The 15,621-nt window shown below is 36.8% G+C and overlaps 1 protein-coding gene across 1 annotated transcript in view; it reads right to left on the bottom strand.

The window, feature by feature from the left end:
• The window catches only part of LOC121426066 (integrin alpha-V-like), a 60,013-nt gene that overhangs the window by 26,507 nt on the left and 17,885 nt on the right, over positions 1 to 15,621 (bottom strand). Inside the window, exons 2-6 of the mRNA XM_041622210.1 lie at positions 4,518 to 4,651; positions 3,528 to 3,625; positions 2,662 to 2,800; positions 1,760 to 1,824; positions 757 to 799 (exon numbers count right to left, since the gene is read on the bottom strand). Of these exons, the coding sequence (XP_041478144.1) occupies positions 757 to 799; positions 1,760 to 1,824; positions 2,662 to 2,800; positions 3,528 to 3,625; positions 4,518 to 4,651 (479 nt within the window). The remainder of the gene's footprint in view (positions 1 to 756; positions 800 to 1,759; positions 1,825 to 2,661; positions 2,801 to 3,527; positions 3,626 to 4,517; positions 4,652 to 15,621) is intronic.

The following is a 15,621-nucleotide window of genomic DNA, read 5'->3' as shown; positions in this document are numbered from 1 at the left end:
TTAACTCGAGTGAAGGGTTTGCACAGCAGACTATTTCTCTACCCCCTGTCTTCCCTAGTCTGCAGGCACAGACCCTTGGCGTCGCAATTCGCATGGTACGCAATACAGAGTCTGGAGTAGTGAGACTAGATTCACTGTGTGCTGTGGCTGGCTCTCTGATTTGACAGACAGAGCTTTTGGATTCTAGTCTTTAATAATAATAATATGCAACATTTATATAGCGCTTAATACAAATGTTTCTAAGCGTTGCATACTATTACCCCCGGCTTTAGCACGGCTACCCTGATCCGGCGCATCGAGCATTCAAGGAATTTCTTCCTACCAGGTACCCATTTACTACACCTGGGTCGAGAGTGGCAAATGAAGATGAACGCCTTGCCAAAGGACGCTAGTGCTGCGGTGGGGTTTGAACCCCGGACCTTGTGGTTTACAGTCCGGAGACTTATCCACTGAGCCACAACACCTCTCTATCTTTACTCTAGCCCCGTTATTGGTTAGAGTGTCAAATACGAGTCTGTACTTGCAGACTATGTCTTCCATTTGCTACCCTCTATTCGTTAACAACGTTAACATACCCCTCTCAGCAACTACTTGCACCGACCATCCCACTTCCCCAATCTCCTTTTGATAATAAAGGTAATCCCGTAAACATGCCACCTGTGTTTCACGCAAACATTTCCACCGAGAATTTTCAACATATTTATCTGCCTGGGAATATCATTAAAAACACAGCAACATTACATTTATCTTGCTTACCTTGCCAAAAGAAACTTCCGGGGGCGCCGATTAATATCTCATCCTGTTCGGGAGGTAATCGAAAAAAACCCACATTCGATTGCATTCATTGAAACATGACATTTTGGCATTGATATTTCTTCAAAGAAAAAAAAGAGGTTGAATCGGGAATACAATGTATATTTTGCTTTGATCAGTGGCATGGTGCCTGGCCAATAAAGTTGTTACAAATATGTATCAAAACAAAGCCAAAAGGTCTCATATTAAGCTCATCATTTTAAACATAAAAACTGTTTAGGCCCTAGCAGAAAATTAATTGCTTTTACTAACAGTTCGGTCCTTTCATTAGGATTTCAGTTTCTTTTAAAATAGGCAATGATTTCCCGGTTCAGGGAGCCCGAATTAAATACACTGAAATGGTGAACATGTCTTCAGACAACCCAGGAAAATGTGATGCGCGAAATCGTTCAATTCAAATGCTGTAACTGCCATGCCCCCCCCCCCCGGCAGCTTCTCTCGCTCTCAAGCATGGCCATACGTAGATTTTTATTTGTTTCCTGGGGGAGGGACAAGACGCATAACATTTTTTCGAAAAAAAACTCAAAAGCGAGAGAGCGAAGCGACCGATCTTGTCATGGGCGCGCTTTGCATTTTTTACAGTAAAATTGAAAAAGGTGTATTAATGCACACTTTTAGTGATTTTTTTGTTTAAAGAAATCACACAGAGGTATTTACCTGCTTTTGATCGACCTATTGATTGTACAGATACCATCAATATTCCCTAGTGGAATGTATGATATCAGGAATTTTAAAATGTCATGCCGAAATTTATTATATTCCCACTACAAGATCATTCCTGGAACCTTTCTCCCCTTTTACATCATATAAGTATTGCCACAATAATTGTAAAGCAAACTTTTGAATTTCAATCTATTCAGTTCGCAACTTGACAATATAGGTAAGAATGCAATAATTCAGACTATGAACCCGTGACGTCACCGTCAATGGAATAGAGGGATCTTACCGAAGAAATATCAGCTGAAATCCCTGCCTCACAATGCGTAATACCGAAAGTACTTTGCTCGGACTCTGAAAAATAATACGAATCGATTATGGAATCATTATGAAAGATAACCTGACTATTGCAAGCCATTTTTACAAGATCTTTTTTTTCCAATTCAGTATTTTATTTGTCATGTTTATTGAATCTTTTAGAAAAAATGTCGACTTTTACAAAAACGCATGTATACATGGCTACATGCGGTATCTTGTCAAGTCGACTTTCAAAGATTATGTCGACCTCACGACAGTAACATTTGATAGAATGTCGACATGATGAGATTGTCGCACGCCATGAATGCAGTCGACACCATACCAACAAGTTCTTGACCAAATACATAATTACAATACACGTCAACAAAACTTTATCCACCGACCTTATGTAAGAACTAATGTTTCCTTGAATTCTTAACCGGTTGCCTGCTGATATTAGGAACTGCACAACTCTTTATCCATGTTATCGGTTTAAAGTAAATTGTAAATGATATCGCTTTGATAATCTGGGTTAAATCTAGTATAGGAAATGTTCTTCTATAAAACTAGTACGAGTTATCATGTAGCTGGTCAGCCTAGTCGTGTGTGGGTGTGTGTGTGTGTGTATGCGTTGCACATTTGTTTTTGCTCATCTCTGTTTTTATCTGTACATATCAGTATTCTATTCTTATTATGAACAGTATATGTTCCTTCAATTTTTACCTCTCATTTATTGTAGGGCCCCACTCACAAGCTTTGCTATTAAGGGGTCCTCGAAAACCTCTCATATATGTTATACATTTATCCTTTTGTATTATCTGTTTATTGATTTTTAGACTTATATGTCTGGGGTTTTTTGTACAAATTAAACTTGAACTTGAACCATGTACTTACGTTGAGTGCTTCTGCATGGCTCATACAGCTCTATATTGGAGAAGTCTGAGGTGGCGATAAAACACCCCCCTATCGGCTCCCGTTTAGATTTGGTACCCCCCTCTGGTTGAATGAACCACGTGTAGAGCGGACGGCATGCCTGTATGGCAACAAACACACAAACGAAAAGTAAGGAAACATGTTTTAGATAAAGATAAACGGCATCAATAATAATAATTAACACTTTGACTTTGACGAACAGAACGACAAAAAAGTATATGTACGACAATTCTAATTTGAATTTGAAATTTGAAGGGTTTCTGTTATTGTTGTTCACATCTAACTCATTGAAGGGATGAAAACGAATTGACATTCCCCACGCGCGGCTGTGAACGGTAAAAAAATCTTGACAAGGTAAACAAAAAGTGTGATTGTCAGGAAGGGGCATGGTCTTCTGCGTTCCTAGCCAATCCGATTTTTGAAAATAATTTTAGAATTTATAAATTGTGAATTTGAAATCAAACGATGGATAGGGTACAGTGTCGGGTAAAGTGTAAAGCTCAGAAATGCAAATGACAAATACTTGTAAAATCCACACCTGTCACCCGTGTTAACAAGGGATCACAAGCACAGTAAGCATATAACACCGTGAACAATTTGATATATTGGTGCTAATGCATTTTGTTTCAAGATTATTTGGTGCAATTCTCAAATTCCAACGTGTATAAATCTTTAAGATAGTTTCCCTTTCAAAACACATCTTGTCTATATCTTAGAGGTATCACTTTACATTCATTTACACATACTTTACATATTATTTTTTTTTACATTTGATACTAAATTAATTTCCAAAAATCAAAATTTGCATATGCATATAATACACTCACCAATATTTTTCCATTTTCACCCGCACTTTTTACACTAGCACCAAACCACTGACCCGATTTGTTGGCAATGCGGTTACCCTCTTCGTTGAATTCATTGCCTGTGTGGAAAATAAATTAATCAATAATAATAGATGAGGAAAACGTTTTATTTACCCATGGAAGCCACTTCAGCAACTTAGGAAACTGGTCTACCATCTGGCCCTGCATAACATAATAGGTTGGTATAACCTTTCTCCAATTTAAATGATGAGCGCCTAGCAAGAAGTCAAACGGTCCTGCTTAAAAAAGTCTTTAGTATGACTCGGCCAGGGATCGAACCCACGACATCCCGTCCACGAGGCAGGCGCTCTACCACTGAGCCACCATGCCAAGTATTTTGTTCATTGAAATTTACTTTAATTTTGGCGTTATAACAAGATAAATAGTGCCATACAATAACATTTGATAATATGATAATTATATATTACATGTATATATATTTTAGGAGTTTTTTAACGAGAACAACTTTTATAATTTCGGCAATCAAACGTCAAGTGTGTTTGATAACACTCCCTTCCTCCTCCATTTTGAGTTCTTCTTCCTTCTTCTTCTTCTTTGTCCTCTCTTCTTCCTCTTCTTTTTCTTTTCTTCTTCTTTTTCTCCATCTTCTACTTCTTTTTCTTTTCCTTCTTCTTCTTCTTCTTTCGTCTTCGTCTGCTTCTTTTTTCGCCATCTTACTCTTCATCATATACTTGCCCTTCAATTTTCACGATTCTTTCCTTCTTCTTTTCCCTTCTTTAAATCCTCAATTTTCTTATCCTTGTTCTTTTCATTTTTTCTTTTTTGCTGATTTTTTTTATACCTCTCCGTCTTCCTCTTCCCCTTTTCTTCTTCCAACCGCTTTTCATCTCCCTTTTTCTTCCTTAACGCCTACACAGCAATCCTTCCGTTATCTTGAGTATTTGATTTGATTCTGTATATTTAGTTTTGTTTTCATTTTTGTGGTCTTACCTAGCGAGTTAAAAGCTGATAGTTCCTCACACTCCCCTGGATTGGTTAATGACATCAGAGGACATCTGAATAGGGCGCCCCCTCGTGTTACATCCAATTCCTCTGTTTGATATCTCGGCGCACCAACAATAACCCTGAAATGAAAAAAAAATAGAATAACATTTTTACATGAAGACAATTTAATAAAACAGATCGTCTAGTTCTGAATCATGTTGTATTAAATAGCAGCTTCAACAGCATAGTGTTGAACTTGCTTTTATTCATTTACTTTCCGCTGTTACGTTCGCATTTTAACTAATCCGAGGGACCGTACCTATATGATTGACGGATTTAGATTTTTACTGGTGGCACATTCCTTCTCATTTCATTGCGTACTTTGTTTGTCTGTAAGCACAGCCTTGAGCAGAAACAGCGCCCCAAGGGGAGCAAGGTCATCCCAATGGTTCTTAAACATGTTAAAAGCAATGAAAATTACAGCATACACAGACAGGAGAAACAAAGAAAGAAAAGAATGAAAGAAAAATACAAGTAGAAAGAAAATACATGTGGAAAGAAAATGACAAGTGAAAAGAAAATGTATCGTACATATACGCGGTGTATTAAACAGCTTGTTAAAAAAGTTTAAACAATATGTGTTAGAGTGAAGGGCTTCAACGTGCTTGAAATTTTAAACAGCGTTTACACAGCGATAGCTATTGTACACAGCACACTTTTAACATGACTCATTAGAGAGGGGTTGTTGTCAACAAGACAGAACACAACAAAATAAACTTGTGGAAAAATAACTTTTAAGTGTGGGTCATATCTGTACTCCATCCTGTTCATTGTACTTTATTTTTTAATTTTCTTCTTTTTATTAAAACTTCATAGGGACATGTTTACCTTTCTGCAATGCGCTATTAAAGAACTGGATATTTTGCCAATATTCTTAAAGAACTCGCAATAAGCTTTATGTTTTTTTGTCGTTTACCCCCCCCCCCCCCCCCCTCCCTTACGAAATACTCGGCGTGGTACAGCCACCCCCGTATGGCTCCAATATTGTTACGATTACTGCATTTAATCGAATATTCATTTTTACATATCGAGATCATCATGATCACCGTTGATCCAGGTGCAACTCTTATTCATGCCGGGTCATATTTGACCCAATCAGAGTCAAATTTGACCAAGGAACTGGGCTTGCTGGGCTAAGTCCCTGACGGGGCCAAAACGACCCGGACTTCCGAGATGAGTGACACGGATTCCGAATCGAGTTAAATGACCCAATGTACTCTAATCAGGGTAACAACTAAAAGGTAGCCCTTGGTCAAATCTGAGAGCAAGAGACAAAAGTAGCGCTCCAAAAAGCTTTCTAGGTTGCATAACTCTTAACTTAAAATAAAAAAAATCGATCATATGTTTAAAGGACAAGTCCGCCCCAACAAAAAGTTGGTTTGAATAAAAAAGAGAAAAATCCGACGAGCATAACACTGAAAATTTCATCAAAATCGGATGTAATATAAGAAAGTTATGACATTTTAAAGTTTTGCTTCATTTCACAAAACAGTTATATGAACGAGCCAGTTACATCCAAATGAGAGAGTCGATGATGTCACTCACTATTTCTATTGTTTTTTCTTGTTTGAAATATGAAATATTTTGATTTTCTCGTCATTGTCACGTGAAATGAAGTTTCATTCCTCCCTGAACGTGGAATTCCATTATTTTAACTTTTTGTGCTTCAGGCAAGGAAGTCCTAATCTTCAAATTCGTAATAATTGGAATATTGTATAATTCAAACAATAAAAAACTAAAGAAATAGTGAGTGAGTGACATCATCGACTCTCTTATTTGAATGTAACTGGCTCGTTCATATAATATTTTTTTTAAAAATAAGAGAAACTTTGAAATTTCATAACTTTCTTATTTTACATCCGATTTTGATGAAATCTTCAGCATTGTGCTTGTCTGATTTTTCTCTATTGATTCAAATCAACATTTTTCTGAGGTGGACTTGACCTTTAAATACTAACATGAGTAGGCCTGATGTTGGAAGTATATCGCGTTACGCAATCTCGGAAACCATTTTTCACCTTTCTCCCTGTTATAACATTGACCAACTCCGTAATAGGTCCATGGTTATACCAATTGCCTACATTTCTTCCGTTTTCAAAAAGGGGCGATCGCCCCTGCTCCTAATAGCGCAGTCCTTCTTTGAGTCATGATTAATCCATTTGTAATCAAACGTGACTAATCAGTGGAAGTTTGTATGTCCATCAGGCATAAAATAACAAACACAATATTCACACAATATCAATTATGGAATGAATAAAATAAATTTAGTTTGCCCTTGACTAAGTTATTTATTTGAGAGCACACACTTAGCAATGAAAAAGTGGTGGACCATTTCCAAATGGTAAACGATAATAACTTATATGATTGATTCCGTGGCCGTTTCTGGATAAAAACCGCGAACATACACACGCAAACATAAAATCAAAGTATTTGACGGACATAAATTCAGCAAGCGTGAAAATGTAAATAATTACAAATGGAAATAGTTTGGTAACGATCATGAACGGTGTCGGGTTAGTACACAGTATAATGCGGAAAGAAGATCGTATGGCCATGAACATGTTGTTACTTGGACATTTTGTAAACAGGGCTATTAATGAATTTTATAAACACATGTTAATACATAAAATCCAATATCTTTTTCTTTATCGATTGATGAACCCGGTTCCAATCTATCGTACTATAATGTTCGATTCCCGGTTCGGTGCATAATGTTCTTCATAGCAGCATATTTCATGTACATGATCTAATCAAGCCTAAAAAAATGGTACATGTGAAATCGCCCCCCACCCATGCCACCCACGAAAATAGCACGTTGCCAGCTTTTCTTCTTTTTCTCAATTTTCTGAAGGTCGAAAATGTCCATCCGTTCTATTTCCATGGTAGACGTTCTTAAAGACGAGAACCCATTACTTAAACAAAGTTAAAATGATACCCCTGTGGGCCCTGTCCCCATCATACGCACGCACACAAAAATATAAAGAATGACAAAAAAATACCCAGATAAACAAATAAAAAAATAATAAAAAATGAAGTAAAAGTTTAAAAAATCTAAGTTAAAAATAAAATTTTGAAAAAAAATAATGAATTGATGAATATGAAAACATTAAATAAGAAAACAGGCTTGCTTGACCTGCTTTTCGTGCGTACGTGTTGAATAAAATATGGCAAAAATAATAACTAATGTTAATCAATAATATTGTTTTAGTTTTCATGTGTCATACTCATACGTAACCACAATTAAAGTCATCAAGTCTAGTTCTAGCGAGGCTAACATTTATTTTATTACTGTTCAGTATGAAGACGTGATATACGAGTAAAGTCACGACAATCACCACATTTAATTTGCTTACCATTACGTGATTGAGCAAGGTTACTTAATTACACAACAAATATAAGGGGGGGGGGTGAACATTTGGCATATTTCGCAAATGAAATAAAAATACAAAGAAAGACAAATCAAATACGAGTAGATACAAAATGAATTGTGTGGCTTTCCACAAAATCTCCTATTAGTAATAGATTCAATGTAGGAAAAGAAAAGATGAAAAAGAAGAAAAAGAAAAACAAACATTTAAAGTGCAAAAAATTACACACGTTGAAGCGAAGGGTAAATATGGCACAAGTAATGGATTGATTCGCCATCAACTGTGAAAATTAATAATCATTAACAAGACATTTTTTTCTAAAGGAAGACATATACTGTGAATTATTTGGGGAATCATATTCCATTGTTTGGGACCTACAATAAACACGATAAACTCAATGATTTAGCTTCGTGACAGGATATGATAGACCACAAATAAAGAATGTGAATTATGGTCATGAACTTGACTTTGAAAAGGGAGTGGGTAACAAACTCTTTTTATACTTATACATAAATATTGCGAGTTCTGGCTTATCAATTCCATATCTTTTAATTTCTTGCTTATTAATATCACATAAATAAATAACAAAAATCTGCTAGGGAGAATGCGAGCAGGCCAAAACAAAATGACCTCTTTTATACACTGATCTCATCCTCGGGATAGATGTCTACATAATATACTACTAATGTAATGCTATATAATTTCCTTTATTACCCTTTATTCGATATTTTTTTAGATCCATGGTCCCCCCAACACACACACCTGTTTGTTTGATTAATAAAACTATGAAGGTTCTACCTCCATGATAAAACATATGAACTAAATTGTTAAGTATTATTGGGGGAAAACACTATTCAGTTTAACTTCTAACACAAATACTCATGTTTTTGTTTGATAATGATCGACGTTTTGTCTTGCTTTGCCTGTGTTATTTTTATTGCGTGCATAGACCCCTACAGCCCCCCTTTAATCGAAGAATACAATTAAAAAGCAAATACACAAAAAGGGATTGCCCTAATACATGTCATATTAGCATCAATAGATGAGTAAAGACTTTCATCTTTTTTTTAAACTGATCACGAGTTACTTCACGGATGATTGATAAATCATCAATATCAATTTCATGTTGATTTTATTATGCCATCCTATCGATGACTGCAAACATCGATAAAAGGTATATTACGTTTCTCTTTATCTTTTTATAAAGGATCCATATCAAGTTTATTGATAATATTCTTGGGTTCCCGCAAAGTTTATAGTACCTTTCGATATAATCTTTATTATCTTCCTCTTCTTAGAATGTAAAGCCGCGTTTGATTTCTTCCTGTCCCTATTATTTCATGTTTAATGCTCATAATAAAAAAAACCGCTCTAACATCAGGTTGTTTTTCTGCATCAAGGGGGGGGGTCAGATACTGTCCTTTTATTGCCGTGTACCATGGTCTGATAACTGTTTTGAAACAAAAAAACTCAGGAAAAACACAACAGTAATTTGCATTTAGAGCCAGTAAGAAACCTGCATTCATATAGATACCGGCGTGTGGGTGAGAGGGGGAGGGGGGGGGGGGCGTGGGGCTGGTGGCCCTAAAAGTAAAGAAAAAAGAAGAAGAATGAATGATTGTCATGCTTTTCCGGATGTTCTGGTTTGAAAAATGTAGTTTAGACAATTAATTTTTCCTTTTAAAAGTTCAAAAGATCATATAATAGTTGATTTTTTTCCTATTTCAAAATTTTCAACTAATTTTTGTGGGGGAGGAGGTTCTAAAAGTCATGTCCTACGACATGACCATAAAAATGGGCGAAAATATAACTGTAACCCCCAATCCCCCACCCCGTCATTAATAAATAAAAATCACGTGATTTCGTGGCTATGAAAAACACCATATTTGGAGTGAACATTAAATCATCACAGGCATGACAGGGAAGGAAGGAGTCTTTTTTTTGTAAAGAAGGAGGAGACAATTAATAGGCCCTATAATATGGGGAGATCGAGATGCTACTCAACCACGGACTTAAAACCTTCGATGATCTTTCTCTTTTCAATTAAGGTTGGTAATTTTAGTTTTGGTAAAATTTTTCAAAACTCTAATTTCCCGACACTCGAGTTGCAAGGTTTCGAGTGTTTAAAGTGAAAATTGATTTAAAAATGTATTGCCAATTACTTCATCAAATGTGCTTAAAAATATCATATTCAGATATTGAATTATACAGAGGCAATCTAATGTGCGACATCAAACATTTATTTATTTGGTAGACTTGTTTTGACGATGATGAAAAATCGAAGTTTTTTTTTCATTCGCAGGGAATGATTTTGCATAAATATTTTATTTGTTTGACAAATCACGTTATTTGTTTAAAGTAAGCTGTTGAATGTTCATGTATGTATACGTAGACAGCACTTTATCTAGTTAAGTCACCGCCTCGCCCTCAACCCCCATTACCAATTAAAAAAAAATAGTTTATGAAATACAATCTTCGCTTTGCACATATATAGTTTGAAATGAATAATAATCATGAAAAACACCATTGGTATTAAATCAGGTGATTTATGCAAACTTCTTTGTACCACATCAGAAAAAAAAACCACATCAGAAGTCTTATAATATTCAAAATTGCATTAAATATTTTTTTCTTCTGGAAACGACCTTGACAACTTTAAATTCCCGTGACCCGGATTTCAAGCACTGTCAACATGGTCAAGTATTGAAACCCGAGTACCACTCATCGCTTTTGAGTGATGACGCTGTCTAACTTTGAAGCAGTCTGCATTGTGAAAGTAATGGATTCCGAGGTTGCCAAAAATATCGCACTTTAAGTTGTGCTTTCGTAGACGTCAAAGGATGACAGATCAGAAAAAAAACACGGATAATAATACTACGAAACTGAAGGTGTCCTTTTTGACAGTTCAATTTTCGTGGTTTAGTATATTCGTTTAAATTACAAATTACAATGTTTGCATTGGTAGCGACACCATAGACGGGCTTTCTTGTAAGACTGACGATTATGATCTGCATTTTTTTATCTTCACATCTAAAACATGTAAAAGGAGAATGTGAAGGTTCCCCATTGGTTTATAGGTGCTTCAGATTATAGGGAGAAGCATGCATCCAACCGTTTGTTGATCGGGTTAAGAGAGCCGCCCGAAACCTCTATCCTGACCCCTTATTTGATATAAATATGGCGGCATCAAGAACAGAAGCATTCGTAAATATTCAGAAAATGTTATCATAAGAACCACATTCATGTAGCAATTTACTCTGAAACAATCGTTTTCACTCCACAAAACATGAAGACTTTCGAATCTGTGTCTGTCTGTGTGTGTGTGTGTGCATCCATCTCTCTCTCTCCCCCTCCCTACTTATCTTTGCCCTCTCTCTCCCTCCCTCTCGCTCCCCTTTCAGTACTTTATTCCTTCTCTCTTCCCTCTATTCTTTACCATGTCTTTGTTTTCTTTTTAGTTTTTAGTATCGTCCCGTATCTCTGTCATCTTTTTACCATTTCTCGCTATCACTCACCATCTTGTTATTATTTCCAATATTCTATTTTAACTTATTGTGTTTACACCTGCGAATGGGTCCCATTTCTCAAATGTTTGATATACTTTCTTAGGGGATCCACGCTCTACAAGCAATGCTTTTTAGTGGATCCCCTCATTTCCATATCAGATTCTGTTAAAACTATTTTACAAATATTTTGTAGCTTGAAATTGATTTGTAATCATTGTTATCACATTTCATTTGTTTTTGTTTATATTTATAATGTATGTTTGATTTGTATTTGCTTGTAATGTTGATAATGGAAATGGAAAATAAAACTTGAACTTGAACTTGAGACGGTCGCTGACTAACGCCAAACACCTTGCGCTGAAAAAAATTATGTTCGGTACACGCGAATCTTTCTTGTCCCCAAGGAATAACATTTTTTTTTTGCCATCCACATGTATTTCCCTACTTTAAATGTATTGGGGCCCGCGATGAATTTGTATACAGAATAGTAGCCCCACTCTCTCTTATCGGGTTGCGTGGTAATGTACTCTTTGTCGAAGACATTCGAAACGGCACTCGATCAAACCGGGGCCAGACATCGTTATAAGCTACATGTAAGTACCAATGTCGCCATCATCTACCACTACCTCCGTCATCAATAATCGTGTCATCTAGAACATCCTCAGGAGAATTAATTCTGTCCCTTAATGCATGCATTCAAATCCTGTCTTGATGCAGTAACAGTGGAAAGATATGTAACCATAGAGCTATTTGAGACCTTTCGTTTTCTGTGACGTGCCATGTGGACGTACGAGATTAAGGAATTTTGGGAGCACTGCGCATGCGCGAAGTAATCTGTGACGAGCCTTCTCGTCCACTGACCAAATCTGTGACTCGTATTTGAGGGTTTTGACGTTCGGTGTCATAGTGTTCGAACGAGCGCTAGTTCGTACATGATGACGTCATCCCAGCTTGGCAAAAATGAATGAAGCCGCATCAACACTCGAGTTTCGTTGATTCAGCAGGGCTGGTAAACTGCAAATTACTGCTTGTTACCAGCTTTTCCATTACATTTAGCGTGTCCTGTTTTCAGACACTACATATATCCGATAGGTAATTGATGTTTTATTGACAAACAACCGTGTTTTTCGGCTTTTTGCGCAAGAGTGCAAATGTTGCACCCACAGTCGCCCACTGGTTCGTAGCGTGATGCTACGCCTGTTTCTCCGGCCAAGCATCGGCCCACGGCCCGCTCGCTATCACGCTGGTATGTGCTGTGGCGTGGTACGGGTACGTCGACTTAAATCGAAACTGTTTTCATCAATGTACGAACGTGATACTGAACGAGCGGTGTCACCACTTCCGGTGAACTAGGAATACGTTGCAGTCGCAGACAATCGAAATCTCACTATTAACTGTTAGCCCCATGATGTAACCAAGGGAACAACAGTAATTCGGTCTTGATGGAAAAAAAATAAAAAAGGAAAAACAATAGATTAAGAAGAAGAAGCCTTGTTTGTGAAATTTTGTGAAATTCAATCGAGATCGTAAGCAGAAGGAGGGGGGGGGGGGGTAATCAGTGAAAAAAAGAAAATGCCATTACATGAAAGTGCAATTTACTACTTAATGTGATTTGTCTCATAAAATCTGTGCAATATTTCAATTGTTTTGATTTTCGTAGACGTTATTAAACAAATTATGACAAATATTATCAATAACCATTTGTTTTCCTTTTCCGCATCATTTTTCTATTGAAATTATTTTGATTTGTTTAGGAACTGTGTTTTTGAAGTTCATAATACATAATTTCGGTTAAATGTTTCATTCATTTACTTTGAATTTTTCGTTTGAAAAGCTTGTTCTTGAATCATTATCGTTAGGTAACCTCTAACGCGTTAGGCGAGGTCACATCACCCGCAAAAAAAAACAGGAAATAAGTGACGAAAAGAAAATAAGTTGAATCATCCGCCATCCTGTTGAATTATCATGTTTATTTAGGTTTTCCGAATTGAATTATGATGTAAAACATTGTGGTATGTTATTACTGGATTGAGGCAAGAGGGGTAGAAGAGCATTTATGATCACGGTTGTCATCATTGTTGTCCCATTTTAGTCCTCGTAATTATTCATGTTTACTATATTATTACCGCTATTATCACTATTCTGAAACTATTTTAGTCATTATTATCATTATTATTATTATTATTATTGTTGTCATTATTATAATCATCATTAGCAACAGCATTATAGTAGTATACATGTAAGTAATATATCAATATAGGAGCAGAAGATCTGTAAAAAAAAAAACCAGGGGGGTCAAAAATATTTGATTTTCCGGAAAGGTTTTCTGACCTAATATAATCCCATATCCTTACCATCATGCTCAACTGTTTGACAAAGATCTATATTAACGTTATCTCATTAACCGTTCCCACCCAGTGACCCCGGATGTGTTTAGCATTGAGGAACTTCCGGTAAGGAAGTTCGACCATGACAGGTAGCATTATTGTATGCACTGATCTAAATGCTAGAACGGTAATTATTTGGTGGTAAATATAAATGGTACGCGTAATCATGGTAATAATTTACAAGAACACAATTGTGAATTCAACAAAATTAAAAGAATCCAATCTAATCATTCGCAAAATCGGGGGGGGGGGGGGGGGGCAAGTTCTTCAGATGATCATCGGTAGAAATGGATGCGTATGATCTTATGGTAGAGCCTGAGAGCGAGTGGGGTGAAAGGTAGATAGGGGAAAGAGAAGGACAGACGCATGGGTGCGTTGATATTTTATTGTTTTAATTATTAAAACTTTATATTAATCATGTTTCTTATGTTAACTTTTACAACCAAATGCAGCATATATGTCAACATGGAATTTGGGAAATTATTATTATCATAAATAAACCATTTGGCTGTCTCTTAATCTATCCATCCTATCATCTTTCTATCGCGCTATCGCATTAATCACGCGGCAATCTGCACGGAATCTCCATTGCAACAGAATTACCGTCTGAATTATTAAACACCAAGCACCTAGATTATTACACTAACACCTCTTCATGACGTGGGTGTATAATATTGCAACAAAATATGCCATGATTTACGAGCTCGGGGAGATGAAATTCAAAGGAACATGAAATGAATAAGAGATTGATTTTTGAGATCCCATGGGATGGGACGAAGGGGAGATGTTTCCGAGCTAGTGAAGGGAAAAGGGGTATCCCGAGTAGGGAATCTCCATGGTATGAGTCATCGAGTGGCTGGAAGCGTCGTCGATGTTGATTACACCTAATGACCCACATCTGATCACTACCGAGGAGCTCTTGTTAGAGACATCTTGAGATTAATGGACGGAAAAGGATGGAACATGTAGAGTGGACGGGAACAGCAAAACGTGCACATGACAACATTTCTGATACATAATCGGGCATAGGCAGAATTATATTCATGGGCTTCTTGGAGAAGAGATGGAGAGAGGGGTGGGGGAGAAAGGCAGGGGCTGATTAATGTGTAGGGGAAATTATAGAGAGGGAGGGGGAGGAGTGACATAATAGATGTTAGGGTATGAAAACACAATTACATTTAATTTAATACATCTAATTTTCCTGTGTTAAGGATCAAGGAGAATATGGCCACTATGCTTTGCCATTTTTATTCAAAACTTTTTTTCTTTAACGACACGATGATAAACCTAAAGGCCCCTCACACCTCACCGAATTGCCTGAAATATGCCTTGCGATGGCTGGCGAAAGGCATTCTTTTTAAAATCGTTTTCAAAGGTATCTGATAGTAAATTATATTTACCCTTCGTGTTTGGGTTCGTACATCTTCTGAACTAACAGCTGCGATTATTCAAATTCGTGCGGAAATCTTGAACATGTTTAAAGTTTCCCGACGAATTGAAAAATCGTTGGTCATCTGTTTGAATTCGTATCTCTTATTTAGTCTGTGGTAATCGTTCGTTTATCGTTCGTGTGTTATTGTCGCGCATAGTCCCTCATCGCGCTTTTGCCAAAGTGGACCGATCTCGAAAGAACGTGTAACGAAGCAACGCGATGACACAACAAACAAGATTGCCCGATCTATTCCCTCGTCTTCGTTTCTAATCGCACGCCATATCAAACCATTGCTCACTTTTCGTTCGTCTTATTGGGTCATATCAACCCTTCGTTCGCCTTCGGCCGCAATTTGCT

The sequence above is a fragment of the Lytechinus variegatus genome, chromosome 13 (assembly GCF_018143015.1).
Source record: "Lytechinus variegatus isolate NC3 chromosome 13, Lvar_3.0, whole genome shotgun sequence".
Taxonomy (NCBI): Eukaryota; Metazoa; Echinodermata; class Echinoidea; order Temnopleuroida; family Toxopneustidae; genus Lytechinus; species Lytechinus variegatus.
The sequence above is the reverse complement of the archived record's forward strand: the minus strand, read 5'-3'. Positions and strand labels throughout refer to the sequence as shown.